The 27790-nt window shown below is 49.0% G+C and overlaps 1 protein-coding gene across 5 annotated transcripts in view; it reads right to left on the bottom strand.

Moving 5' to 3' along the window:
* Positions 1-1449: 1449 nt before the first annotated feature.
* Cracr2a (calcium release activated channel regulator 2A) overlaps positions 1450-27790 on the bottom strand; it is a 111223-nt gene continuing 84882 nt past the window's right edge. For 4 of the 5 annotated variants that reach the window (XM_076568030.1, XM_076568029.1, XM_076568031.1 and 1 more), the window contains 7 exons: positions 24299-24632; positions 19233-19365; positions 13681-13762; positions 13488-13602; positions 5963-6064; positions 3666-3742; positions 1450-2370 (listed from right to left, as the gene is read on the bottom strand). In XM_076568030.1, the coding sequence (XP_076424145.1) occupies positions 2286-2370; positions 3666-3742; positions 5963-6064; positions 13488-13602; positions 13681-13762; positions 19233-19365; positions 24299-24632 (928 nt within the window). In that variant the 3' untranslated portion in view covers positions 1450-2285. The remainder of the gene's footprint in view (positions 2371-3665; positions 3743-5962; positions 6065-13487; positions 13603-13680; positions 13763-19232; positions 19366-24298; positions 24633-27790) is intronic. The other variant, XM_076568032.1, reaches the window with a different exon arrangement.

Here is a 27790-nt window from a genome sequence, read left to right as displayed (position 1 = left end):
TGGAACTTGCCACATGCCCAAAGGCTTGGCACCGGTGTTCTCCTTCTGTCCTCCAAACTCTTCAAGGCTCTTTGTTTATGAAAAGGACAGGATAGCCCTAGTAGGGACACAGTGCTGGGCATTAAGTCATCTGGGGACCCAGAGGATCCCTGGTATAGCCCATTTGCTCTATGAATTCCAGTTCCATCTCTGGTAAGAAAGGAAGGAGCTGGCCACCCTCCCCATGGCAATCCTACCTTGTACCTGCCCCCCCCCCACACACACACAGAGTGAGCACCGCCTCTAACTGGCTCCCATGTCCCTCTGCATGCTCCAACCCACACATGTAACCACCACCAACGCCCTTCTGTTAGGGAAAGGAGTTTCTTAGGAGTTGTCTCCAATCTGAGACTGAGGTCTGGGGCCAGCCTATGAAGGAAAATGACTATGTCATCAGAGTTATCACAAGGCATCCTATGTATCCGAGCAGAAAGCTGCCAAGCATTGAATAACCCATCTTTTCCTTAACTGATGGGGTAGGGGTCTGGAGTGGGAGCTGGCCTGCTGAGATCATGGACCTCCTCACAGCACTCGGGGGTGGATTCTGTTAAGTATCCTCCACAGGCTTTTTGGTCCCTGCAAATGCTAGATCAGCAAAAGAAGAAAGCCTGCCCAGAGCAGGTGGACACATGCCTGAGAGCTTTGGGGGCTCTCATTCTTTGGGTGGTCTGGGGAAGAGGTTGCAAAACATGTCTAGGAACTCTAGTTCACTGTTTCTCCCTGTTTATTTGGCTGTGTGGGTTTGTCCCTAATATTCTGTCCTCTTAGTGAGTCTCACTTGACTTGTTGGGCCATCCATTTTCCCTGGAGCTGGTGCCCGGCTCGGCTGTAGACTTGGAATGTCAATCACTGGTTAAAAAAAAAAAAAAAAAGACCTTTGTGATCTTTCTATCCTACCTTCTGTCCAGGGCAAGGATGTACTTTCTAGCACCCAGACAGTCAACGCTGACCAGAAGCAGGGTTCAGGCCGTTCCCTGAAGCCAAGTGCCCTCTGCTGAAGCTGGCAGCTACTGGCAGCTCACTTCACAAGTACCAGCAAAATGTCAACATCACAGCTACATTTTAAAAAAGAGTATAACCTCCTGGAATAAAGGAAAATGAAACAAAATGAAGCCAGTAATTATGGCCCTAGTGTTGGGTCCCCACCACCACCACAGCTGCCTGTCAATCTACCCTGTCAATAAATAAATGTGATTTTCCAAAGAGGTCTTTGGAGAAACCCTCAGAAAACACCTTTTTTTTTTTTTTTTTTTTCTTTTTTGAGACAGGGTTTCTCTGTGTAGCTTTGCGCCTTTCCTGGAGCTCACTTGGTAGCCCAGGCTGGCCTCGAACTCACAGAGATCCGCCTGGCTCTGCTTCCCGAGTGCTGGGATTAAAGGCGTGCGCCACCAACGCCCGGCTAGAAAACACCTTTTATACAGTGACACATATCTTATTTAGTCCCCCCAAAAATGGCCACTGTCTTTAGCCACAGATGGCTTCCTCTTTCGGTTTCTTTGTCAAAGTTATGTAGGGAGTACACCTGCTTTGTGACTCCAGGCGTGGAACTGTCCCCCGCCATCCACCCTGGAGTCAGGGTTGAGGTTCGTCAGGAAGCACACGGCAGAGACCCACAAGCACAGATCCAGTGGGTGCAGTGGCTGCTGGGAGAGGTTGCGAAGCCCGTGGTTCAGGAACTCAGGGAGAAGCAGAGAGAGCCTCGGGAACTGGAGCCGACACTTGAGCGTCTCAAGGTCCATGACGTGCGTGCCAAGAGCAGCTCTCTGGTTTCTGGAGAACAGGGCCCAAAGCAAGACAGGCTAGCCCAGCATCACCCAAATGGCACGTCTTTGGCCTTCAAGAAGCATCAAGTTGTCCCTGCACAGTTGCCATGGCAACCACAGCGCAGAGACTCCTAAGGCCATGGAGAGAGGAGAAGGGAGGTGGAGAAGGCACGTGGTCACTTTTCTGGAAAAGCCCATCTGCTCCTTTCTACCAGAAAACACTTTGGAGGGGGAAGGAGAAGGTATTGGGGTACAGAAGAGAAGGGGGAGCAGATATGAAGTAGAGGAAAAGCAGCCTTCTGGCTGCGGGTGCTCCCTTCATTAGAGGAGGCCAGTCACCAACAAGGACAAGGCAGGGTGGGCCTTGCCAGGTGTTGCACATAGGAGCCCAAGTGCTGCTTCAGGTAGCCACGTGACCGTGGCCTTCGGAGGACTGCTGGCTGCAGGTGACCGTGGGCACGGCTGGGTTAGGAGGGCCTGCTGTCAGCCACAGCAGGATTTCTTCTTGACAGGGGGGCCAACCTGGATGGTGTCCTTCCTCACTGTGTCCTCTTGCTCTTTGAGTAACCTGGGCAGTGGGGGGTCAGAGGAGAAGAAGAGACGGTGTCACCAGGCTGGTGGCTGGCCCCGGGGACCAGCAGCCCTCCCCTGAGCACCAGTGTTTAAAGTCTTCCCTGACAACACAGATGTATAACTATAGTTGTGAGGACAGAGACCTTCGTGACACCTCCCCAGGGAAGCCACCCTTGACCATCTTGGTGAACCTCTGTCCCTGACAGCGCGCTAATCCCTCTCCATGTGACTCCATTGCTCAGGGTCACATGCATTTGCTTAAGGACCAAATTGTGTCTTTATCTTGGTGACTCCACAGCTGCCACAGTAATAAACATGTATCTGTTCATTCCTGGCTGTCAGCTCTGCAGGATGGAGCCTGTGGCCACGACTCCAGGTTAAGCACAGGAGGTGAGAGGTGAAAATAACAGGCAAGAGCCTCCTCTGTGCTTTCCAGGCCCTCTCGCCTCCTCTGTCTCCTTTGATTTTCACAACCTGTTAGCAGGCAGGGAAGGTGTGACTGATTGTCTTATATTCCCAATGTAGTCAGTGAGTCAATGGCAGAGAAAGGTCTAGAACTTTCCCCCCTTGGTATATGCCCTAACATAGCCTCTCTAATACATAGAAGACTTGTTCCTGAGTCTTGATTACTCAAAGTCAGCTATTCAGAGGCCCCAGTATGAGTGCTGAGTGTAACATGGACAGCGTACAGTACTTGCTGGCTGGAGGGATGCACAGAAGCTCGGGTGTTGAAAAGGTCCCTGGTGTGGTTTGATTTTCCTAGTTTTTCACGCAGACAGGCTCTTGGAGAACGAGTCTTTCTATGTGGCCGGTCCTTTCAGCACTGTCCCTGCCTTTCCGAGGGTGTCCTGCTGACTTCCCCTTTACACAGCCCCAGCTCTCTCTGGTTCCTCACTCTGCAACCCAAGAGCCCATATTGTAGGCTCCACTTGTTCCCAAGCTGACCTCCCCTCCCCCACCAATCCCATTGCAGTGTCAGCCAGTGCTAAGGGGGGACTTCTGATGGGGCAGTTTGCAGGTGCATTTTCTGGGCAGATGGCAGCCTCGGAGACTGTCGGGGACTGCAGTAGAGGGACAGGCGGGGGTGCTATCCTTCCCTTCACTGCTGTTTCAGAAGCTTTGACTCCCAAAGCTCCCCCATAGAGTACCAGTTGTGCCTGCACTTAGGGGCTCAGAAAGACAGGAAAAGAGGCTCAGGTGTGGCCTGAACGGGGAGGGCAGATGGGCATCAGCCGGGTTGACTGCAGCTGGGCTTAGCGGTATGTTTCACTCGCTGGGTGCCCTTCCTACCTGGCCAGGTGGAGCAGGGACTCTTTGGTGTTATGACCCGAATAGGCGCTGCATTCATAGAAGATCAAATTGTTCTCCTGAAATCACAGAGCAGAGAGGGCATGCGGATGGAACTGGAACTGTGGGGACCAGAGGAAGCCGAGAAGAGAGCCCTCTGTCTACCTAGCCTTGGCTCCTCCCCTGACCCGGTTGGTTTCAATGGATGCTGGTTCTATATGGAGCTATCGGCAGATATAACAACGCTATGACAACCACCTGGTGTGGGCCTGTGCTTTCTTGGAGCTCGGTCAACGGTGTGATTGCTTGCTTCAGGTTCACGTCAGTCTTTGAAGCAGGTAGAAAGACCAGGGTAGATAACGCTTAGTTACCATTTTCAAGGCAGGGAAACTGAGTCTAGAGAGGCAATGTGGCAGGTCTGTTCAAGTCAGGCATCTGATGAACAGAAGAGCTCCCCTAAAGCTGCTGTTATAGGATATTGCTCTTCTGTGGACCTTGGACAGATGTCATGGGGCTCTGGCTGCCCAGGCTGTGAACCTAAGTTCTATGGTCCATTGGTCACTTCCATTAAGAGGTTGCTTACTTTATAACAACAGCGCTAATGGAACGGAGCTCTGGTTTGGATGATCTGCCTTTGGAGGTTGGTGTCTGTGGTGACTGGGGCCAGGTGACTGAGACATTCTGAAGACTAGCTCAGGAGGCTTTGAACTCAGCTCTCTTCATCCACACCCAGAGACCCACCTCCAGTCTAGGCCTTGTGCCCTACATGCTTTATATCTTCCTGTCCACTTTCTGTCCAATACTGACTTTGGAGAAGGCTTTAGGAGAAGCCACTTTAAGGATGGAGGTGTAAACAGGCCCAGAACTTGGACCTGGAACACACGATGTACCTTCCAGCTGCAGCTGCTTGCCCTATCTATCACTGCCACACTTGGAATGAATCATTCAGCTCCTGTCTCCATGTTTATTTACTTTTTACTAATTAAAAATTTGAAAAATATGTGGATTAGGGGGTCCAGCTCACTTGGTAGAGTCCTGGCCTAGTCTGTATGAAGCCCTGAGTGTGAGCCCCAGCACTGCATAAATGGAGTAGGCTGGCACACATCTGTAATCCCAGCACTTGAAGGTAGAAGCAGAAAGACCAGAGTTCAAGGTCAGCCTGGGATGCATGAAACTTTGTCTCAATACAAAAACAGACTCAAAAATGAAAGAGAGAGAACATAAAAGAAAATGGGATAATAATAATAATAATAATAATTCAGGTCTGTATTCTTCAGCTGAAGTATTTTTATCTAGATCCATTTGGAAATCCAAAGTTTCTAATTTCAGAAAGGTAATAAGTATATACTACATATTACATAATACCCTCAGTAGGTCTAGGACAGCACTCTGTAATCAAATATATGAATATTTCTTCAATGAGACATTTGGATATTCACTAGAAGTGAGATAAAGTCCATAAATAGCCTCATGGCAGTTCTAGTCAGAATTCCTTCTAGATGGAATACAAAATCAAAACAAACAAACAAAAAACCCTCCTATCATCAAAGCATCTGGATTTCAGAACTGTGGACATGCTCAGCGACCCTGCTCAGACATCCGTCAGAGCCTGCCTCATCCTCTCCCTTGATTCTATCTGTTCTCATCTCAGGCCCTGAGATTAAGTCCTGTTTTGAGTAAGCAGTTCAAGAATCATGAATCACTGGGCACTGGGCATCCTTCCTCCCAGGTACACAGTTCCATGAACCCAGAGGCAAGAAAGGAGCACTGGGGGAGCCCTTCTGCACCCCCACTTTCCACTGTCCCTACTTATCCCAAAGGCTGATGCTTATTTAGATACTTTCCAGCACCTCGCCTGCGTTTTTCTTCAGATTTCAGCTTTTTCTTATGTCAAAAACATTCTGCATTAAAGTGGTCCACACTGCTGCCTGGGGGACGGTGAGGTTCTCATCCTCAAGGTGGAGATGCAGATGGTGGGATTCCAGTATCCCAGCAAGATTAGAAGGAATAGTCTCCCACTCTCTTAGAACTTGTAATTTCAGTTCCACATAAAAGGGTTTAGGACAAATCTCCTACCTGGTGTTCCCTAAACAGCTCTGTCTTATGACCTCACCTCTTTGTAGTTGTACATGTTTAGGACTCGAGTCATTCCCCTAGATGATAAGATACCCAGTTGTTCAATTTCTTCCCTTCAACGGGGCTTCCAGAAGTTCCCACCAAGGCTCGTGAGCTTATTCCTGAAAACTGGGGTGGGGGTGGGGGGTTGTCTGGCCAGAAAGAGAAAAATGTGGGCTTTTTACCTTGGCAAGTTGCTCTCCCAGGCTTCGGGGGACTTCCCGCTCCTTCTCATTGTCAAGTTTATTGCCCAGCAGCAGAACAGGAATTTGGTCTCCCACAGCTTCCTGCAGAACAGATCATCCCTCCACTGAGAGAAGCCTCCCTGGATGATGCCGACAGCAGGCTCACAGGGCTGCCTGGAAAGCTCCAGGTTCCCATGAGAGCCCAGCAATGGAGACTGAGACTCACGTCCTCTGAAGGTCTCTGTTCACCATGCTTCTGCACAGTGCTGGGACCTGTCTGTTTCTCCCCTCCCCCACTCCCCATCCATGCAGTGATCTCTCTCTTTTCACCACCCTCTTTGGCTCCAGCATAGAACACATTGATTTCCCACTGGTGCTGAGGAGGAGGTAGCAGGATGGGGGTTGGGGCATGGACACTAAGGGAAGGTGCGTTCTTTCTATGACTTTCAGTACCACTGAGAGCTTTGCTAAGTGACCAGACCCAATCTAACAGAGCAGAACAAACCTAGGCATTAGTCAGTGTAGCATGGAGCTGGTCTGTGGTTGCTTTGAGGAGAGGTGGCATCTTGAGCCTCTGTGACACATGAACTTCCTGAGGGGACAGGCAAATCTGAGACATCGTCAGCTCCATAATGGCTGCTGTCAGCCTCACTGGAGGAAGATACTAAGGACTCACACTACTGGAGCTTTGACTCCTAAGAAGGCCCAGCTTAAGGAAGATCCATGTGCCATGGCAGCTGCACTTCTCTGTCCAGAAGTGATGACTTCATGCAAGGTGACAACCGTGTTTGTTCTTGTAGTGGCTGTGGCAGATCAACCACATCCTGGGGGCTCTGCCTTATCTGCAAAAGGGGGTGCTACCGTGTATGACCCCAGAGGCAGAACAATGGGCACACAGTCATATGGTAAGTAAATAGAGTAATGTTCACATCTAAGAAGGTTGTTGTTTTTACTTTGTGAAATACTTAATTAGGGGCTTTTAATCATAATTTGGTAACAAATAGATGTTTTGCTAAGTAGAGGAGCTGTGGGATAACAGACACTTATAAGCCTGAGTTATGGCTTCGCCAAGTCTCACCGCTTTACCTCGGCATCTTACGCAGATGGCTGAAGTGCGTCTGACCAGAGTGCCTGTTCTAGAGTTTAAATGCAGTTACCTCAGAAATAAAATCCTCCATGTCTCCTTAATCTGCACATTCATTTCTTACTGCAGTTCAGTGGGAGGAAGTCATTCTCATTTGCTAAACAGTCTCAGAGGACCACAGAGGCACCTTCAGCCACAAGACGAGAGCCATGAAGGCCACTTAGTAATGGGCCCATCATTTTCTGAACTTTTTGTCTAGATTCATATTTCGAGGGAACATGCTGCTGGCTCAGTATGTTACTAAATAGAATGCTCTAAAAATGGCACCCACTGGGAAGAGAGTAATTTATGTTCACAGTGATGTCTCCTGTCTCCTGACCCACTAAAGGAAATTAAATCACATGGGTAGTTGAAAAGCAAATTGTACCACCCTTCAATTATTCTAAAGTGAAAAAACCAGCTAATAGCATATATAGACTTCTGTGGCTCCCTATTAGCCAAGTGTTAGTTAATGGGAATGTCCCAATCCATCCTGTGACTGTGCAGACAACAGAATACTTATGCAAAGAGTTTTTCACATAAAAGGAAAGAGGAGGATTTGGGGAACTGGGCCAAAAGACTTGCTGTTTAGAGCACATGAGAAAGATATATTTGTAGACTTATGTGTGAGGAATGACTAAGGTTTGTGGGATTTCTTGACATGGAAACTCTGAAAATATGAGCATCAGCCCTAAAATCTTGGCGTAGAACTGCAGCCCAGGTTCTATTAGTAGGTGGAGCAGGTCATGGCTGCAACTTCCTGCAAAGGGAATGAAGGACACTGAATGTCTGACTAGGATGGGGGGGGCCTGAGTCTCATGCCTGATATGTAACTTCTGCAGAGCAAACAACACCATGCTCTCAGGGAGAAGGACAAACTTCTTTGAGAGCTATTCCTAGACAGAGAAAGGGGAGAATTTAGAAAGAACAGAAAAATAAGCCAAGCTCCCAGCTGCATCCAATTCCGGGCTTTTGCTCGCTCGTCCATTTTGCAAATACTCTGGACAACTCGCTTCCCCCTGTGGGCTTCCTTGAAAACAGAGAACAAGGCCCAGCTCCAAAATAAATGAGATCACACAAGGCCAGAAGGTATGCTAACTGTAACAAGTAGCAGTCCTCATGACCCCAGCCCATCACTTGTAGAGTGATAGGGAGGCTTGGCTTGGATGTCTGCCTTGGGGTCCTCCCTGAATCCTGAACTATCTGCCTAAAGTTTATGCCTTCCTTATTTCTAACTAGGTTTTCAGCCTGTCTGGTAGTACTTGGTACAAAGAGACACTTAATTACCTATTAGATGTCATACCTATTAAATTTATCATTATTTTAATTATCACCATTTCTCATTATCATTATTTTGGTGCTGGAAATTGAATGCAGGGCCTTTCCCATGCAAGACTGGCACTCTACCACTGAGCTATGCCTCCAGCCCGACATCTCCTTTTGAAAGTGCAAAGTGCACTTCTACTAAGCCTGGGAGACTTTGGAGAACAGCTCTACCTTACCCTCTGTTGCTAATAATGCTCTAGAATCCCAGAACATGCACCACAGGCCAGTCCCATAGCTCTTAGCCCATTGGCCAGGCACACAATCTGTCCTTAGGAGACTGAGCGCTGACATCCTCCCTCTGGATGAGTCCTCTAGTATTTCCTGTGCTCCGAGTCACTAGTCTCTGATCTAGGCTTCTAGAAAAAGTATCTGTTCTAGAATGTTCTAACAGAAAAATCTCTCTACACTGTTGATTGCCATAGCTGCCTTTCTCTGTATTTGAGTGTGATGGAAGACAGATCTGTTGAAATTTAAGATCATCCATCTCTAACTTTACAGAACAAGAGCTGTCAACTAGGAGCAGAGGACTGTCACTCAGCCCTGGGTGTGCAGCTGCTGGGTTGAGCGTGTGTGTGTGTGTGTGTGTGTGTGTGTGTGTGTGTGTGTGTGTGTGTGTGTGTGTACCCGCATGTGCGCAGGTGTGCGCATGCTCGTAAGTGTATGTGTGAATATCTGTTTGCTAGAGGCATGAAAAAGCACTTAGCTGGGAGAATGCTGCTATTTCGCTAGAGCCAGAAAATTTTTTTTCTCAGCACATTAAAGCATGCCGTTATACTAAGAAAAAAAATGACTGCAAAATTATATCTTGAGGGTTTCCATATTTATCCACCCCCTGGACTATGAGTCAAAACAAGATTTATTTGTATAGTTCGTTTTAAACTGCCAGCACTTCAAGTTCAACTTGGAATGTGGGGGGAAAAATCAAACTGCTATTTTTGCTCCCTGCTGTACATTGTCACCAAGGACAAAGATCACAGGCTGAGATTTCACTTGCAACCAGGAAGGGAGAGGGAAGTGGGCCAGAACCTCTGAAGATGAAGGATCGTTGGCTTTGAGACTGGAACAAGAAGCCTGGAAAAGAGACAAATGCACCTATGTTTCAGCAGATTTTAGGACGGGCCACATGAAGAAGGGAGCACAATACGGTGACAGAGCTGTGGTCCTGGTTCTGGCTGCACCTCACAAGCCGTGGGGGCCTTTGGACAAGCTGCTTCCTCCCTCTGTTCTCCAAAGCGAGGTGTATATGTGTGCACACACATGCGTGCGTGCGTGCGTGCGTGCGTGCGTGCGTGCGTGTGTGTCTGTGTGTGTTGTTGCTGCTGCTTGCTTAGCTCGGAGATGCTGCTCTACATGGATTCACTTTTCCATCCATTTTCTACTTCCTTAATGTATAGGCCTTACAGTATGGTGCTACCTGGATGATTAAGAAAACAAATATTGAGCATGAAGTTCAGTAAGCAGAACAGACGTTGGAGACTGTACAGCCTGGGCTTGGGGAACATGCCAGCCTGCACTGCTGGACGCAGGTCTGATCTCTGCCTGCCTGATGCAGGTCCCAGGGATCTTCAGCTATCTAGTCTGTGCCTGGTCTTAACGGTATGCTCATGCCCCACTGCTTTCTTCTCCAGGCTGGAATGGTCAGCTCCATTCTCCTAGTGGTGATGGGAAGGTGAGTGGGCTGGGGATGCAGAGCTGGCAGGAAGGACTTATGGCTCACAGTTGAGTCATCACAGACTGTGACTGGGCCAAGCCCAAGCCTCTTCTGAACATGGCTTGCAGGCAACGTGGAGCTGGCTGGTATGGGGAGAGCTGGGGGTGGGGGGTGCAGGAAAGGCACTGTGAAGGCAGACCTGCCTCCTCACACAGGACACTTCTGTTCAGTGAGACTGATCCCCAAGGACTGTCTCTGCTCTCGGTGTGATGAAGGAGAAATGGGGCCTAGCAGATCGGATTAGGTCATGAGGCACGCACCCTTGGAAGACAGTGAGGTAATCCTTGGGAATCTCTGGTTAGTTCTTTTTGTTTTGTTTTCCAAGACAGGATTTCTCTGTGTAGCCTTGACTGTCCTGAGATTCTCTCTGTAGACCAGGCTGGCCTCGAACTCATAGAGATCTGTCTGCCTCTGCCTTCTGAGTGCTGGATTAAAGGCGTGCACCACCACCGCCTGACCCTGGTTAGTTCTTATAAGGGAGTTGTCATAAAGAGAGCAAGTCTGGCCCCTCCACTTCTCTTCTTTGTCTCCCCACTGCCTTCCACCATGGTGAGATCCACCATGATGCAATATAACGAAGAGGATCCTTAGCCAGAGCTAAGCCAGTGCGGGCACCATGCCCTCGGTCCTACCAAACTGTGGGCCGAGTGAGCTTCTCTTCACATACAATTCCTCAGGATATTTTTCCTGCAATGTAAGAGCCAGAGTAACTCTCCAGGTGTTCTCTCAGATGACAGGTCTCGAACATCCTTCAAGCAGGACCGTCAGGTCCTCTCACGAACACTCTTGCTCTGTCATCCCCCACCCCTACTCCCAGGAGTTCAATGCCCCGCACTGTAGAACCTGGGTGGGGACAGGAATACAGGGTCCTGGCCCTCAGTGAATGGTTGGCCTAAGAGTCAGGGCCAGGAAGTGGCTGAGCTGTGAGGGTGAGAAGTGCCTTTCCAGGGAGCTGCACTTCCTGCCCTGAGCACCTGTCCGCTCCCCACACAACCTCTTCCAAGACCACATCTTTCCCATTCATGGCAAACACAGCAGTTGAAGGCCTCATTTCCCAGACTTCAGGTGGGGGTGGGGGCACTGGGAACAGCTGGCCACCATTCAGTTAATAACAAGGCTCCAAGTCCTGAAGACTGTTATTAAAGCTCCCCCTCTCCTTCTCCAGGCGAGGGAGTTGGCAAAGTGCTCTGAGCTCTTTGAAAAACTAAGGTTCTCCACAAATATAAAGTACTTATTATTTTCAGTTCCCCTCAGATCAAATTAGGTGTCAAGTTTTAATCTATCACCTGACACCTCTGATTGCTGGTTGCCAAGGCAGAATGACTTAGCTTTTCAAGAATGGGGGGAATAATTGCGTCTATGATGCTCCTTTTCCACACCTTCAACACACAGTCAAGCATTTGGCACAGCCTCCTACACTGGCTCCTGAACCCTGAGCCATGGAACTGGATGCCTTTCCTGGTCTAGCCTCTCAGGTCCGGTGAGTGCTGGTCATATGACCCGTGTTTAGAAAGGTCTTGGCCAGGGGTCAGAGATGCTTTGAAAATGGCTCAGAGCCTTGCTGTTCTGAGAGTGGGGTAGAGCACTGGCCTCCCTGAAAAGCTGTTAGAAATTTGAAATCTCATATGCTTGTACCTGTGACTGGGTCTGCCTTTTAACGAGACCCCCCAGGAGGCTCCCAGGTATGGAGGAGTTTGAGAAGTACTTATTCATGGTAGGAACTATGGAGGCTGAAAATCCAAACTATCTGGACAGCTGGGTTTTGTTTTGTTGATTGTTTTGTTTTTTGTTTTGTCATTTCCAGGCCCTGGGCTGGTCCGTTGATAGGAAGGCCCTGCCTTCAGTGTCGTTCAGGTGAGCGCGATGCTCAGGCCTGTGTGTCACATTAGAGTTCCTCTCGAGTTCATCAGCGCCTTCTGTCAAACTTGTTTTAAAAGACAAGATTCAAACTACAAATTACCCACACTTAGAAGATCCCAAGTTAGCAATGTACAATTTACCAGCTCAGCCTGGTGTCTAAGCCCATGGTGTCAAGGCTCCTGTGAGGTGAGGTGCCTGCCTAAGCACCTGCTCACAGGGCTGATGACCCCGTTCCCCCAGGGAGAGGCACACAGTGCTCAGCACACAGATGTGTGGAGAGCCAAGCTCATACTCATCTGCAATGGTATCTTCTGAGCTCTCTTCCTGCTCACCAGATTCAGCCTGATCTCTGCCTCTCTAGTGAGATCCCAAATTCTCTGGGAGCCCTACAGACTAGTGACACCCCCCTGAGAGCAGGGAACACAGTTCCGTGTTTGCCTCCATCACTGCCATCAATTACCAGACATCAGGACTTCCCAGCTCAGATCCCAACGTGGATGTGTGCGTGGATGTCCGAGGCTGGGGAAAGAATGAATGGATTTGGAGAAGTTATAGGCTCAGCTTCTTCACTTTGAGATGTGATGGATTATACCAGATTGTACTAGACTGACTATTTTCAAATGGAAGTTCTGCTCTAACAGCATTGTATGTAGACCTCCAAAGTACAAAGCTGGCCAAAAGTTGAGCAGATCGTACGGAGAAAGGAGAATGTAGGGACCTGAATTGTGACCACTGGAGAAATGACAGTGTAGGGCCCTGAACTGTGGCCACTAAACCTTTCCCTGCCCTGCCCCACGTTCTAGGAAATCTCAGCCCGATTCTAGGGTTCCAAGAACAGAAAGTCTAAAAAAAAAAAAACTGGATTAGATCATCAGTAGTGTTTCTCATGGTGCTGCCAACAACAAAGAAAGTAGATTAGGGGGGAAGGGGAGGAGGTAGGAAGGACAGGAGAAGGAGAAAAGAAAGATGATGGTGATGATGTTGATGGGAGGAGGGAAGAAGAGGGAGAGGAGAAGAGAAGGATGATGATGATGATAATGACAGGATAAGGAGAAGAATTATGTCATGAATTTCAAAGTTCAGATAGGATCTACCCATGCCATCTGCCACTTTCATTAGTTCAGTGAAAAGACAACTTATGGCATTTCAAATTTTAGCTCTTCACATTCATAAGTGTTTCAGGGACAGGAATCTTGAGAAATGATTTGTATTAAGCTGCTCTCTTAGACACCTTTACATCTGCTTACATTCTGTCCTTCAATGTTCTTGGTGATGGAACACATGCAGATTGGCAGTGACAAGGGGCATGCTCCAGGTGAGTGATGCCGAGGGAGGGGCAGATTTGGGTAGGAGAGGTCAGACATCAGAGCCAAATGGCAGGAAGAGCCCAGGATGGGCAGGTGAGCCTGGGATGAAGTTGTGAATGCACAGAGGGCCACAAGGGAGAGTCGGGGAGCAGAGGGAAGTCTGGCCAACCCAAGAGCTTCCAGGTAGTGGCTGCTCACCTCCACACTGCTCAGCCACTGCCGGATGGACAGGAAGGATTGCTTGGCTGTGAGGTCATACATAACCACCACTCCATCAGCCTTTCTGAAGAACTGCTGAGCGACGCAACGATACCTGTCATGGGAGAGCCAGCGTCAGGGGCATACCTTCCTTGGGAGCCCTGGCCTGGGACCCGGGTATGCAGCACCTCACCTCTCCTGCCCAGCAGTGTCCCACATCTGCAGAGCCACCTGCGAATTGTCCACAGTGACCGTCTTCACACGGTAGTCGATGCCTGGAAGATGAAACAGGCCCGTGAGAGCCACCTTAGTCATGAGCGCCCTCAGTTCCAAGTCAGGAGACAATGCCTCCCTGTCTGGAACCATGGCAACCTTCCCTGAGTTGTGTTTGTGGGACAGTGTGGAAAAATGGAGTGAGCACACACAGGGAGGCGTGAGCCTTGAGTTCTGGTCCTGTTTCAGACCCTGGGGCTTGACAACATCACTGACCCATTTTCGCTGCGGGCTCCTTGCTGTACCATCATGCACCTGCTCTAGGACACTGGATGGGGTCATGTCAGGGTCTATGCACAAAAGCAACAAGCAATGAGTAGATGACTTCCTGACTGTCACCACATGTATTCCATGCCTTCCTTCTTCTGTAGCTTACCCCTCTCATTCTCTTCTTTTGGTGAAACTACTTTCAAAATGTCCCTAATAAATCCAAACACCTGAGGGGATGAAGCATACTTTAATATTCCTATCAGACAATCCAAAGGTGTGTAGAGGAGGAGTTTGAAGAGGAGGAAGAGGAATGGAGGAGGAGCAGGGGTTGGCATGTAGCAGAAGGAATAAAGAAGGGATAGAAGAATGGAACAAAGGCAGTGATCACCCTTGAGTAGGGTCTAGGACTCCAACCATCATGAGGCCATTCATAATCATCTCTTCAGTTATGTGACCCTTCCTAGGCTGGACTACCTGAAATAGGAGCAAGTCAGTGACATGTGCAGCTCTCAGAGGCAAAAATCTCAATGCAGGGTCTTTTAGGGTTCGCCCACCTTTGGCTTCTCTCAGCCACATTAAACGATGAATAATTGTCTTGGGTCACACATTAAATACAATGAAGTATGTACTGTGGTTTGCAAACATACTTATGTTTTATTTTGTGTGACATAACTTATTCTATACAATGGTCATGTTTGAGAACCACAATTGAGTTTTACACACACACACACACACACACACACACCAGGTTAGTTTGGTGTTGGGTCACTTTCACAGCTATCATAGGGTACACATGGCCTCTGGTCATGGGTTGAACACCCCTTTCATAGGCTTTTCTCTCTCCTGTGATCGTAAGAATGTTCAAAATGCTTAAAGATGTTTTTAAGCCTTATTATATATGGCTCCTGGTTACAGAACTCAAAGGCATCCCTTTCCACTTGCACAGACCCAAGAGTCCTTGCCCTGCAGGGAACAGGAGCAGAACAAGAGACTAGCAGGAGATACTCGGCAGTTATGGAAGAAGCAGAAGTGGTAAAGGTCACCCCAGGCCCTTTGCTTCACAGACAGGGCCAGAGACAGGAATGGATTCATCTAGGGGAGAAGAGCACAATGTTTTTTTTTTTTACTATATTTCCACTCTTTTCATGTAGGCCTCCATCCTTCAGTATCCTCAAGACACCCATGAGGGTTATAATTTGCACACCTGTACACACACACACACACACACACACACACACACACACACACACACACCATAGAAGATGAGAAACTGCAATCAAGGCTCCTCCCTCCCCTGGCTGGCAGCTAGGATGAGGCTCCCTACTCCATTCCAGCATCCTTACCTGGAGCACAGGCTGCCTGGAACCTCCTTCCCCCAGGCAGCCCATGGCTGCAGGTACCCATCAAAGCAGAGGATGCCTGCTAGCTGCTGAACTGGGGGTGAGTTGTCTACTTGGTTAAAAGCATGAGAGTGAGGGGTACCCCAACTCTATGCTTCAGAGATGCCCTCTTTCCTGCCTTCTCACTACTTTTGAGCAACTAACCATGGATACTGCACCAGCAGGGCCAGATCTGAAACCACTCACAGGGCCTGAAGCCCCATGAACAGAGCTTTCTGTTGCTGGGACAGAAAACTGGGAAAGGGCAAGTGGGTGGTGCTGGGGTGGCTGTCTTGGCTGCTTCCAGCAGGCCACCTCTGCTTTTGTGGTTGGTTGCTAGAGGATGGACAGGGTTTTTATTTTGCAGGGAGTGAGGTAGACAGAGGGCTGGACAGAAGTGTTCTGTGCAGTGGTGAGCTTGGTGTGAGGCCCCACTGGATTCAAAGAGCATTTCTTTGTCCAGCATCAGACAGGCAGCTAGAGACACATATAAGCAAATCCACAGAGAACACAAGGACAACACACGGTGAGGACGGAGTGATAGTGATGGCACCCAGACACCATGGCAGCAGAACAAGAGCTCAAGAGGCAGTGGAATAATGTGGGGCCAAAGGGCCTGGAATAAATGAGTTTAGGACCATCCAGCGGTCTAAAGGTCTAAGCACCAGGAGACCTGGGCCCTGCCAATGCCCAGCGGTATGACCTTGATGATGTCATTTCAACTTAGTTTTAGAGATTCAGCTCTTTGTGTGCTGAGGGGATAGAGGTTTGAAGGAACTAAATTGGGGTTTTATGATCTCTAAGTTCTGCTGGAACATTCCACGATGGCATTGAGATACCCTTCAACTTGCAACCTGATTGGGTGTGGTAGCTGAAGTAATGAAATCACAGGTCACTGGAATGTTCTGCGGAGGTGGTGTGGGTTAGAGCCAAGCTGAAGGGTCCCCAGAAGGTGACATCAGCCTTTCTGGTGAAGACAGGCCAGGCCATTACCATGCAGGGAGGTGGGGAAGCAGAGATATGTCCATAAGTTGCCTTGCAGGAGGACTCTAGAGTGCTTCAGGGATTCTCTGCAGGACATGGGGTGGGGACCTCACTGGTAGTCAAGAGAGAACAGAGAGCATTCTATCAGGGCATGCTTTTGGGTTCTGGCCCGTGATTGAAACAGGGAGGTTATAGAGCCATGTGGAGTAGCGGGCTGACCACTGAAGTCCTGGCTGCTGGGGAGATTTGGTCCCTGACACTCACTCTGACTGTGGGCCTCTGTCCCCTCACAATCTGGCTGGTTGTGAATAGACCATTTCCAAGGGTCTTTCCAGCTCCAGGGCTCCACAACACTCATTAGTCGGTATCTATCATCCCCACAGGTCCAAACAACTGTTCATTAAGGAGCAGGCAAAGCCCTGAGTGGAGTGAGCAGGACTCCACAAGGTGGGCAGAAGCAAGGGTTCTATACATCGTGTTTTCATGGAGTGTGGGAGACCAGGAAGTCACTCCAAGTGACAGGAGAGCCTGAAGAAGGGCCCAGCGTTTGTTGCTGCGTGGAGCCATATCTGCTGCTCTGCGTGGGGATTGGGCTGCCGTGGCCTTGGGAAACAGACTCTTCCTAAAAGGAACTTACTTTGGTGGCTGGTGTAATGGTTGCTCATCCCGCCCACACAGGACAAGGCAAGGCACACTGGGCTAGAGAACTTGCCCTAGAGAACCTGCTACTGCTCTGGTGGGCTTGTGTGCTACAAGAAAGGACCTTTAGTTTGCCCTCTTCCTAAACTGTGGAAGTTTCCTGAAATGTGTGGTGGCCTCCTGGGAAGTACAAATGGGTGAGTTTTCTATCTCAGGCCTGAGGTTGGAAGTGGAAGTGTATTTGACTCCACTGTCAGGAGAGGCATGTGGCTTAGAGATGAGCCTGGGGACTCAAGAGGCATCTTCTCTGTCACCATGAGCCCATGACAGAACCCTGACTTGCGGAGCCCACACTGGAGCACCCTCCAGGAAAGCCAGCCTGTGTGCCTACAGCCATTACAGTACCACGGTTAGCACACTGGTTTCCTCTCGAAGGATAGCTAGGTCAGACTGTCCTGGGTTTGCATCCAGTGCCTGCCCTGCTTCCTTTCATGTCTGATGCTTTGTATTGGGATGTCCTCGGTCTTTGTGTGGAGTAACACAGGAGGCAGGGATGAGATGCAACAGCCCGAGAAAAGACCCACCAGGAAGCACAGGGCACTGAAGCATGGGGAAGACACCCAGGGTAGGAAAGATGATGGAGGAGCCAGTTCAGGATGAGAGGAATAGGCTGAATCTCCCCCAGGAAAGGCCCTGGGGCTTGGGAAGTTCGCCTGCAGAACCAGTTTGTTGGAAGCCAATGGTCATGGGTAGTCTGGGCAGAGACCTTGCCTTGGAAGCAGGTGGGGAACCCATATCAAATCCTTTCTTTGTCACATAAGAAAAATCAAAGCCCAAAGGGGGGACTGTGTCCTCTTGAGGTCACAGAGCCAGTCAGTAGCAGAGTCAGGATGAGGACCTAGGATTTCCAATGTCCCACTGAACCTCCCTAGGCTTTCCTGCTCCCAACTTGTGCCCACCTCTAAAGGCAGAAAAGGGACCCTACCACTCACGGGGTGCTATGCCCATACAATACAACACTGCTATGGTACTATGGAGAGGGGTAGATGATGTCCTGTGGGGGGTGTCAGCACTAATCATGGGAATGTGGTGCCTAATCTCTCTGGACCTCAGTGTCTCAATCTATCAGGCTGATCACAATCTGCAGACAGGTTGAAATGGTGGATACATGGTCACAGCCAATGCTCAGATCGTAAGACTCCATTGTCAAGTTCAGCTGGCTCTTCAGTTCAGCTAAAGAAGCTCAGCAAGCATTCACATGTCATCTTTTGTTGAGTGACTCAACTGGGTAGAAGCTGAAAGGTTAACATGCCCTTGATCCCGCCACGCACTCCAACGCCATGTGCAGCTTTGGGTGAAACAATCAAAAGCTTCTCTTTGAATAAAGTATTATTCATAAGTGGGAACACATTCAGCCATGATTATCTAATGGCAGCTGAGCCTCATACACTCCTACAGTTAACTCCTGATGACTTCCAGCAGATCCAGGATACGGGACAAGTCAACGTATAAAAGAAGCCTTGCAGGGTGCTGGCTGTACATGTGCCCACAGACCTAAGGGCAGGGCAGGCAGGAGTAGGCCCGTAGGAAAGGTTGGGGGTAGCAGGGTTTGGCTCTGAGGGAGTGCTCATCAGATCTGGGAAAGCATGAAGGTTCAGGGCCCCGCTGATTGGAACGGGGGCAGAGGGCTGGGGAGACGGCTCAGAGGGCAAAGGTACTTGTTGTCACTCGTGATGACCTGAGTTTGATCCCCAGGACCCACGTAGTGAAAGGAGAGAACCAGCTCCCCTAGATTGTCTTCTGACTTACATCCTTGTATTGTCATATGCATGTGTACACACACATACACACACATACACACACACACACACACACACACACAGAGTAATGCATTACCTGCATACATACATACATACATACATACATACATACATACATACATACATATGATGTATTATTTATTTATTTCCTTAAAGTGGGACAGAAGTAGCACAAGCTAAGTGGGGGCTCACAGAGGGGACCAAAGACCTCAACCCCACCTTTTGTCAACCTCAGCTCCCCAAATACAAAACCGGAACTATGAAGCACTCACCCCACCTCACCCCACCCCTCTCAACCCTACGCACACACCATGAGCTTAGCAGCCTAGCGGTGCCAGGGGAGATGGGCTTCTCCATGTTCCTGCTAGCCCACCACTCACCAGCCAGTGCCAGCATTCTTCCCATTAGCCCTCCATTCCCTCCTGGAGCAGAGAACTCACCCACAGTAGCCGCCATGCCTGGGGAGAAGCGGGCCTCACAGAGCCTCCTCAGGAAGGATGTCTTCCCCACAGCAGAATCACCCACAAACACGATCTTGAAGAGCCGATCTGGGGTAGAGGGAATGCGTTCCTCCTGGGGATGAAAGACAGTCTGACCACCTGTTGGGCGTGGCCACTAGCCCCTGCTGCTGCCAGGTTGCCTTTTATTATCACTGCAGTGGGGTCTCCACTGAGACCCCAGAACCAGGGAGGCCACTCCTGCCCCAGAACGCAGCTAGCACAGATCTTGGAGCATGGGGCTCCTTCTAGCGTGAACAAGAGATCGTTAGGAGAAATAACAGCCTTTCACATATGTTCATGCCTGATAGGACTTTGGGACAAGCAGGCAGGCCCTGGCTGATGGAGTGGATAAGTCAGGAATGTAAACAGTTATTGAGAGTGTGGGTTCCCAGAGCACTGGGGACGAGCATGAGAAGGGACCAAAGGTCCAGGAAGCAGGGCCTTAGGAAGAAGGCAGAATTCTCTACAGGGGCAGAGGAAGACAAGTGTGCTGGGCTTGTTTGTTTGTTTTGTTTTTGTCAACTTAACATAAGATAGGGTCATCTGGGAAGAAGGAACTTCAATTGAGAAAATGCCTCCATCAGATTGGCCTGTGGGGAAGTCTGTAGGGCATTTTCTTGATTAATGATTGTGTGGAAGGGCTCAGTTCACTGTGAATGGTGCCCCATTGCACAGGTGGTCTTGGGTGCTACAAGAAAGCAGGCTGAGCAAGCCCTGGGAAGCAAGCCAGTAAGCAGCATCTTCAACGGCCTCTGCTTCAGTTCCTACTTCCTGGTTCCTGTCTTGTGTTCCTTCCCTGGCTTTCCTTCATAACTATGAGCTGTAAGTTGAAATAAACCCTTCCCTCCCCAAGTTGCTTTTGGTCATGGTGTTTATCACAGTGACAGAAAGCAAACTAGGACCATAAGGTAGTCTTTGGAAGGGAGAGGAGAGAGATAGAAGATCTCCACAGGACTGGATACCACTCCTTTAACTTAAAGCATCTCTCCAGGAGATGTTTCCTAAGACTCAAGAAACTTAGGAGGCTTCAGAAGCCCTGAACACTCCAAAATTCACAAGACTCCTTAAGGTTACATAAACAGAGATGACTGGTCTGGGGGACGAGATTCTCTGGAGGAGGGAGGTGCTTGCAAGTTGTACAGGGGGTGCCAATGATACAGCTTTCTGGAGTCATCACCCTTGCTGGGGTGGGCTAGTTGGTGATACAGCTGCTGTGAGTTATTCATCTGTGGCGATATATTGTGTACCCCAATAAAACTTATCTGGGGATCGGAGGGCAGACAGTGGTGGCACACACCCTTAATCCAATCTGGATCTCTGTGAGTTCAAGGCCACACTGGGAACAGAGCCAGGTATGGTGGCACACACCTTTAATCCCAGCACTTGAGATCTCATGTCTTTGCTTGGGAAGCACTCATGCCTTTAATCCCAGGAAGTAAGATGGCAGGGCACAGAAAGGTATACAAGGCTTGAGGAAACAGGATCTCTCTCTCTCTCTCTCTCTCTCTCTCTCTCTCTCTCTCTCTCTCTCTCTCTCTCTCTCTCTCCTCTCCCTCTCCCTCTCCCTCTCCCTCTCCCTCTCCCTCTCCCTCTCCCTCTCTCTCCCTCTCTCTCTCTCCTGAGGATTTCGTAGAGGTAAGAATGTGGCTGGCTTGTTCTTTTGTTCTTTCTCTCTGATCTTTCAGTTTTTACCCCAATATCTGGCTCTGTTTTTTTTTTTTTTCCAATAAGACCTTTTAAGATTTGTGTTACATTCACCCACGCTCTGGTAAGGAACCCCAATTAGTCCACTAGCTCTCTCACTGGATGGAATCATTTATTTACTCTGCCATAGGTGCTCTGTCTATAATAAATAGATAATAATGTTCATGTGTCCCCAGAAGTCACCAACAGGATATAGCCTCTGGTGGAATGGAGACCCTCTTGAGTCTCTGCACATGGCCTTTGTCTCCTCTCTTCAACTTCAGTTGTGACATAGTTATCTGCCATGGATAGCTCTTGTGTGGTTAGTTTTTGTCAACTTGACACAAGCTAGAATCATCTGGAAAAAGGAGCCATTGAGGAATTGCCTCCATCAGACTGACCCGTGGGCAAGGCTGAGAGGTACGTTCTTGATTGATGATTGATATGGGAGGGCCCAGTCCACTGTTGGTAGTACCACCCCTGGACAGGTGGTCCTAGGCTGTACAAAAGAGTAAACCAAGCAAGCCATGGAGAGAAAGCCAGGAAGCAGCGTTCCTTCGAGGTATTTGCTTCAGTTCCTGCCTTGAGTTCCTGTCCTGACTTCCTTCAGTGACTCAGTGATGGACTGTGACCTGGAAGTTGTAAGATAAACTCTTTTTTCCCTTTCAGTTGGTTTTGGTCAGTGTTGGTTTGTTTTCTCCTGGCAACAGAGAATCCAAACTAGGACACCCTTCCCCTCAGGAAAGTGGGAGGGAAGTCTTCACAGGCAACCGCACACTGCTCTGTTCATGGAGCTCCAGAGAACAAAGAAGGACTGGACTGCCACCAGCCTGGGACTGTGACCCCAGGATGGCTGAACTTTCTCTGGGACACAAATTGAGCAGGAGGTGGTGTGAGGGTGTGGGCAGCCAATCCTTCCAGAGCACTATCTGATCACACGCCTCACCTTCAAGCTCGGCTCAGCCCTGCCGAGCAGAGGGGGAGGGGGCTCTCTGGGTGGATTTAAAAGTGGATTTGAGGGAATTAGCTTATCTGGCTGAGCAAATACTATAGCAAAGCACAGCGGATATTAGCAGCACTGGATTTCGGAGCAAAGCCACCAATAGACTTGGGTGGAGGGGGGAATGCAGTAGTTAGGAAAACATTTAAGGTCAACGACGACGACAAGGATTTAAGATAAAATTAAAACAATGTCCTCTGCCCTATTTTCTTTATCCGCTGAATACACAGGGCACTGTCTCCTGTCCAGGTACCTCCAACTGTCATTTGTTTAAGCCAAGTGTGGCAGAGCAGGCATGGGTAAGAGGTGGGAATGGGAAATCCGAGGTGGTAGAGATGTGGCTGTGGCTGTGACTGCGGTGTCGCCCGGCCTTCCGCCCATGGCGACCTTGTCCCTTTCCTGGGAAGAACTCTGCTTTCCAGGCACCAGCCTATAATGCCATAATGGCCCAGATACAGGCAGCTTAACTCACAAGAGTGGGGCAGTCCTTCATCCTGCTCTCCTTTCTTGGGGACAGTCCATCTGTCAGGTGACAGACAGATGGGTTGAGGGACAGGCGAGGTAAAGGAGGCCCTGGTTGTGACATCAGGACATACGCTGCCGGTTTTCTTTCCCTCCCACATGCTTAAACAGCGAGGGTCAGGGTGTATCTAAGACATAAAGGGTTTGCCCCCCATCACAGGGCCCCGAGTTTCTGTCCCCAACACCACAAAACAGACAGACAAAGAAGCAACAGTAACACCCAGAACCCAAATCGGAAAACGAAAAAGTCCAAACGGAAATGATACGTTCTGGGCTGGCGAGCTGGCTCAGTGACAAGGGCACCGCCCCCAAGGCTGACAACCTGAGCTCTCTCCTGGGGACCCCCTCAGTGGAAGAAGAGAACCGACTCTCGAAAGTTGTCCTTTGACCTCTGCACACATTAACAAATAAAATAAATATTAAAAATTTAAATCGATGGATTTTAATCTTTAAGCTTGGGAAAGATATGGTTATAGGAATAAAAGTAAAAATTCTTTATAATCTGAGATAGTCACTATTCACATTTTTATGTATTTTCAGCCTTTATAGATATGAGAAAATGTTTTATTTAAGTGGATTTGAGAAATAAGTATATCTATACATATATAATTTTATCCCAATTATCATAATTATTCAACAATACAAATCCCTCTGAGTCAGTAAAGATTTTTTGGAATCTTTTAGCAGGGATGTAATAGTCTACTAAATTATTATAATGTAATCTATGTCCCATAGTTGCCTTATTTTGTTGGTGTTCTTCTGTTCTGAACAGTACTTACAGTCTTGACTTTTCACTAGGAGAAGTGCCAGTTGAAAGGTCATGATACTTGGTTCCCATGACCAGGATCTCTCCAGAAGGGTGGCATGCCTCATAGAGGTCTGCCTTTCACACAACTGACCCTCTTTATACTCTCTCCTGTTGCGTCAAAATGGCGGCACAGCCTTGTGAGGAGACTTGGGGGTACTGGGGTGCTCTGTGAGGGAAGAGCAGTTACAGAACGCACAGCTTCAGAGGCATGTGTGCTGGGCACCCTTACGCTAAGAGCCCAGCAGAGAGGCGGCTGCCCCAGCTTCTCCCCTCTGGGCTCCAGCTTCTCCTTCTGGCAGTGGGCACAACGTTTGTCAGGCTCATCCTTCAGACCACAGTGAAGACAGGACTCAGCACACAGGAGCATAGCCTTCTCCTCCAGGCCTGTCTCTTACAGACCTCTTGGTCACATATTGTGATCCTGGCCAAGAGTTGGATGGCCTGTATCAAGGGTCAAGTTACAAACCAGCAGAGGGACATAGTTCCCACAAGGCCAAGAGGCATCACCCTTCTAGAGAGCATTTGGTAACAGGAGTCACTTGAACTGCTCTCCTTACAGAATTCAGAGGGAAATCTGAGTGAGGAGAGGGAGGGCAGAGTACACAGGACACTGGGGAATGGAAGAGGCGTGGCCGGCTGAGATCAATGGAAAGATGGCAGTGTGCGCGCTGGACAGAGCTGTACCAAATGACCACTTGTAATGGATCTTAGCAGCACTGACTCCAGCAGGTGTTCAATAACGCTTCAAGTCTGAGTTAGAAGAGAGAGTGTGAAATACAGGGAACAGAACAGTTAGCAAGGAGAATTTATTGAAATGGATGAGTCTCTCTCTATGATGCTCAGCTGAGAAGGTGGAAGGAAGGGAAGGCAACCTTTGGGACGCAGAATATGGTGAATCCCCATACCCACTGCAGCTGGCCTCCTGAGTGTCCTTTGGGGCTCCTGGACTCAAAGATAAGGGGGCAGACCTCAGTAGCATTGCCTGGACCTTACCTTGCAGAGGGCTTCTTTCCCGACAGGCTGCCCTCGGGGGGATGTAGGGAGGAGTTCTGAGGCTGGGGCTGCCATGTTGTGTTCTTTTGCCTCCTGGTCAAAGACCTCCTCTTCTTCTGGACATTTGCTCAGTGGCTTCTCAAAGCCACTTTCCAGGAGCTGAGGCAGGGGGTCTTCCTCAATGGAGATGATTCTGCGGAATGTCTGGCGGCGTGGAACCCCAGCCCCTGGCTCCCCAGTTCCCGGCTCCTCCTCTGCCAGGAGATATGCACTCAGGCCCACAGAGCTCCTCCTCCTCAGGATGCCGAACACCTCATCCTCCTCCACTGACTGGCTATCAGGATGGGGGTGGGAGGAAGATAAATAGGAGGAAATGATAAACTATCAGTACCGAAGTGGAGAGGTACTTGCCTGCAGGTAGCATTGGAGAGAGCTCTGGGGAAGGGAACCCATCCCTCAGCTCATGTTTTGACAGCCTCATAAGGGCTGCCACCTGCTGCCACTGCCACGGCCACAGCCACGGCCATGGCCAGAGAGAAGATGCTCATGAAGATTATCACCAGGTATCAACTCAAAAAGGCCCTGTCCTCATGTGGTGCTGGACCAGAGGAGGACCGAAGCCACAAACAACACGACTATATTCTTATGAGCTGGGTTGTTCAGTGATGGGGAGGAAGTGAGGAGAGGAATGAGCGGGGTTGGAGCTCCAGGACCCTGGGAGGACAAGAAGGTGGTTGGGCTCTGCTCCCACCACAGGCCCCATTAACTGCATGTCCTTACGGAAAGACATCACCTCCTCACACCTCAGTTCCCCCACCTCAAATCAGGGTCCGTCTACCCAGTCTATTCATATAGAAGAGAATGCATAGGGAGGGATGACCACGTAGCACACACCCACACAGGGCACACCCACACAGGGCACACCCACACTGGGCACTCTCGCATAGCACCTGTCCACACAGCATCCCTCAGCAGTGTAGGAGTACTGTTGCTGTGGGGAACCTCCTCTCACCTATGACAGATGTCCCCCGACTCAGAGACAGATCTTTATGAATGGGCTTGGGTCAGAAAGCACATCCCTCCCCATCTCCTTCCTGTCCCTTTCTGAGTTCCTGGAGTAGAGGGAGGAGCAGGGGCCCTGGAAGACTTCAGTAAACACTTGCTTCTGGAAGCATTTGGGTGCTCTGAGCAAAGACGACAGTTGGAGGTGGAAGGAAGAAGGACCTGGGCAGTCGGGCCATAAGGAGAAGCACAGGCTGTATTTTCTAAGAGTTTGGAGAGCAAAGTCTGCACACATCTCCAGAACACTGGAGTTCCTTCTCTGTCTTAGCAAACAGTTCAAAGTGAGAGTACTTCAAAGGAAACAGGCATGATCTATGAACATATATGCATGCACGCACATGCACATGCATATACACATGAATGCGTGGAAAGAATTGCAAACTGGCAAGGTGACAAGGTCAAAGGAGAAAGGGAGGAAGGGACTGGATCAAGGGACTCAGGAACAGTGAAATTCAAGAGAAACGCCATTGGCCTTGCCCCTGGCTTTTGTTTTTGTTTTTGTTTTTGTTTTGTTTTTTTGTTTTTTGTTTTGTTTTGTTTTCAGGACAAGGTTTCTCTGTGTAGCTTTGAAGCCTGTCCTGGAACTTGCTCTGTAAACATATTTGGTCTTCTTAAGGCCACCATTAGAAAGGAAAAAGAAAATCAAAGTGAACCCATCACTTTCTGAAGCTAGCTGTGATTCTGAAGGGCAAATTAAGACAGTGTTTACTTTTAACAGCAGTGAATTGGTTTGGATAGAGAGTAAAAGATTTATAGCAATTTGAGCACCTTTCTACTTAGGAAACAGGTTAAACAGAAGCCAGCTGGCTTCTTTCCAACACCCTTCCTCTGTACGCTATTGAGCCCATTACCCAACTATCTGGTTCAGAACACAGTATCCCTGTCCATTCTTAGCTGCTTTTGTATGCAATGTGAACATGTACATACACGTGTAAGCAGACACACACACACACACACACACACACACACACACACACACACACACACACACGACACATATCTTCCCAAAGGTTTTCAACCAGAAAAAGAAACAAGCATTTAAGTGTGCCCTAAAATGAAGCTCTTCTTGGAAAAAGTGTTTTATTTGGGAACATCTCAAGTGCTGTTGACATTCCGTAATGGCGTCAGCTTAGCATGTCTAAGCTCATCTTTGTTTTGCCACCAAACACTTCCTGCCAGCAGGAGAGAGAGTAGCTGCTTTTGCCAAAATCGATATTGGAATTCAGAGTGCACACTTTGATGTTGAGCGGATTATTTTCTATTTCTGCCGCTTGGCTGTGAGCTCATGAAGGAGGGAAGGGTCTATTTTGCAAGCCTCTGCTCCAGAGACTGACGCTGGATGTCACAAATAGTGGCTGCTCAATACCTAGCTATTAAATGAGCATTTGCTAGTGGATAGACAGAGTGGGAATATCACAAAACCTGAAAGAATGTCAGATGCAGCGTAGGTAATCTACAAATGACCGTCAAATCAATCAATCTAGAAATACACTCAAGTTCTGAGAAACCAACAGGCTAACAAATACTAGTATAGAAATTTAGCTTCCAGACTGTAGCTTATTATTGAGTTATTGAGAGGTAATTCATGATGATTTAACCCAGGGGTTTCCCTGATTGGCCCATTTCCACCCCAAAGTCACTTTTTCTTTATACATATTTTCAGTCCATGTTTGCACATCTTCTCTGTGAGTGGGTTTACACATCTTCTCCCTCAATTTGATACTGGAGGGATTAGCCTCCCTAGGCTCTCCTCGTCCATCCACGTGGATGGAGTGAGGACCTGCTCAAAAGAGGATGAGGAGGGGACTGGCTTGTCTGTGTGAATGAGCAGCAAGCCAACCCTTCCCATTTCAAGCTCAATTCATGTGCCCTCCAACAGCAACAAAACATGTTGTCTTTGAGTTAGTTAAATATGAATCATTGGAATGATCTGTCAATCACAAGCCCTAATTTTGTCTCTAAAGGGTTTCGTCTAATGGTGATTCTATACAACATTTTAATTCAGCTCACAGTCAGTATAATTATATTCCAGAAAACCCAAGTGGGTCCAGGAAGTGGAGCACTGCCCAGCTACTCCCTGCATCACTCCCACCCTGATCACCTCTCTTCCCCCTCTTCCTTTCCTTCCTCTTCCTTCTCACCTTCTGAGTTGGTCTGCAGTTCCCATCAGCCCCTCTCCGCAGGCCCACAGCAGGGCAGGAGGGCCTCAGAGATGGCGGTATCTGTCCTATAGGTTTGCTCTGCCTAGTCCCCCTCCAGCTCGGATGTCACAGCAGAGAGGGCCATGTCCTCCATGATTCAAGGCGAGTAAGTGAGACTGACCTCAGGCCTCCCTAGCAGAGCCACACCTCAAAGACCTGTAAATGTGGCCCCAGAGGCAGCTCCCCAAAAGCGTGAGAATGAATGGAGGGAGGAGGAATGGCGGGTGAT

This window comes from Peromyscus maniculatus, chromosome 3 (genome assembly GCF_049852395.1).
Source record: "Peromyscus maniculatus bairdii isolate BWxNUB_F1_BW_parent chromosome 3, HU_Pman_BW_mat_3.1, whole genome shotgun sequence".
NCBI lineage: Eukaryota > Metazoa > Chordata > Mammalia > Rodentia > Cricetidae > Peromyscus > Peromyscus maniculatus.
This window is presented reverse-complemented; position numbering and strand designations above follow the sequence as displayed.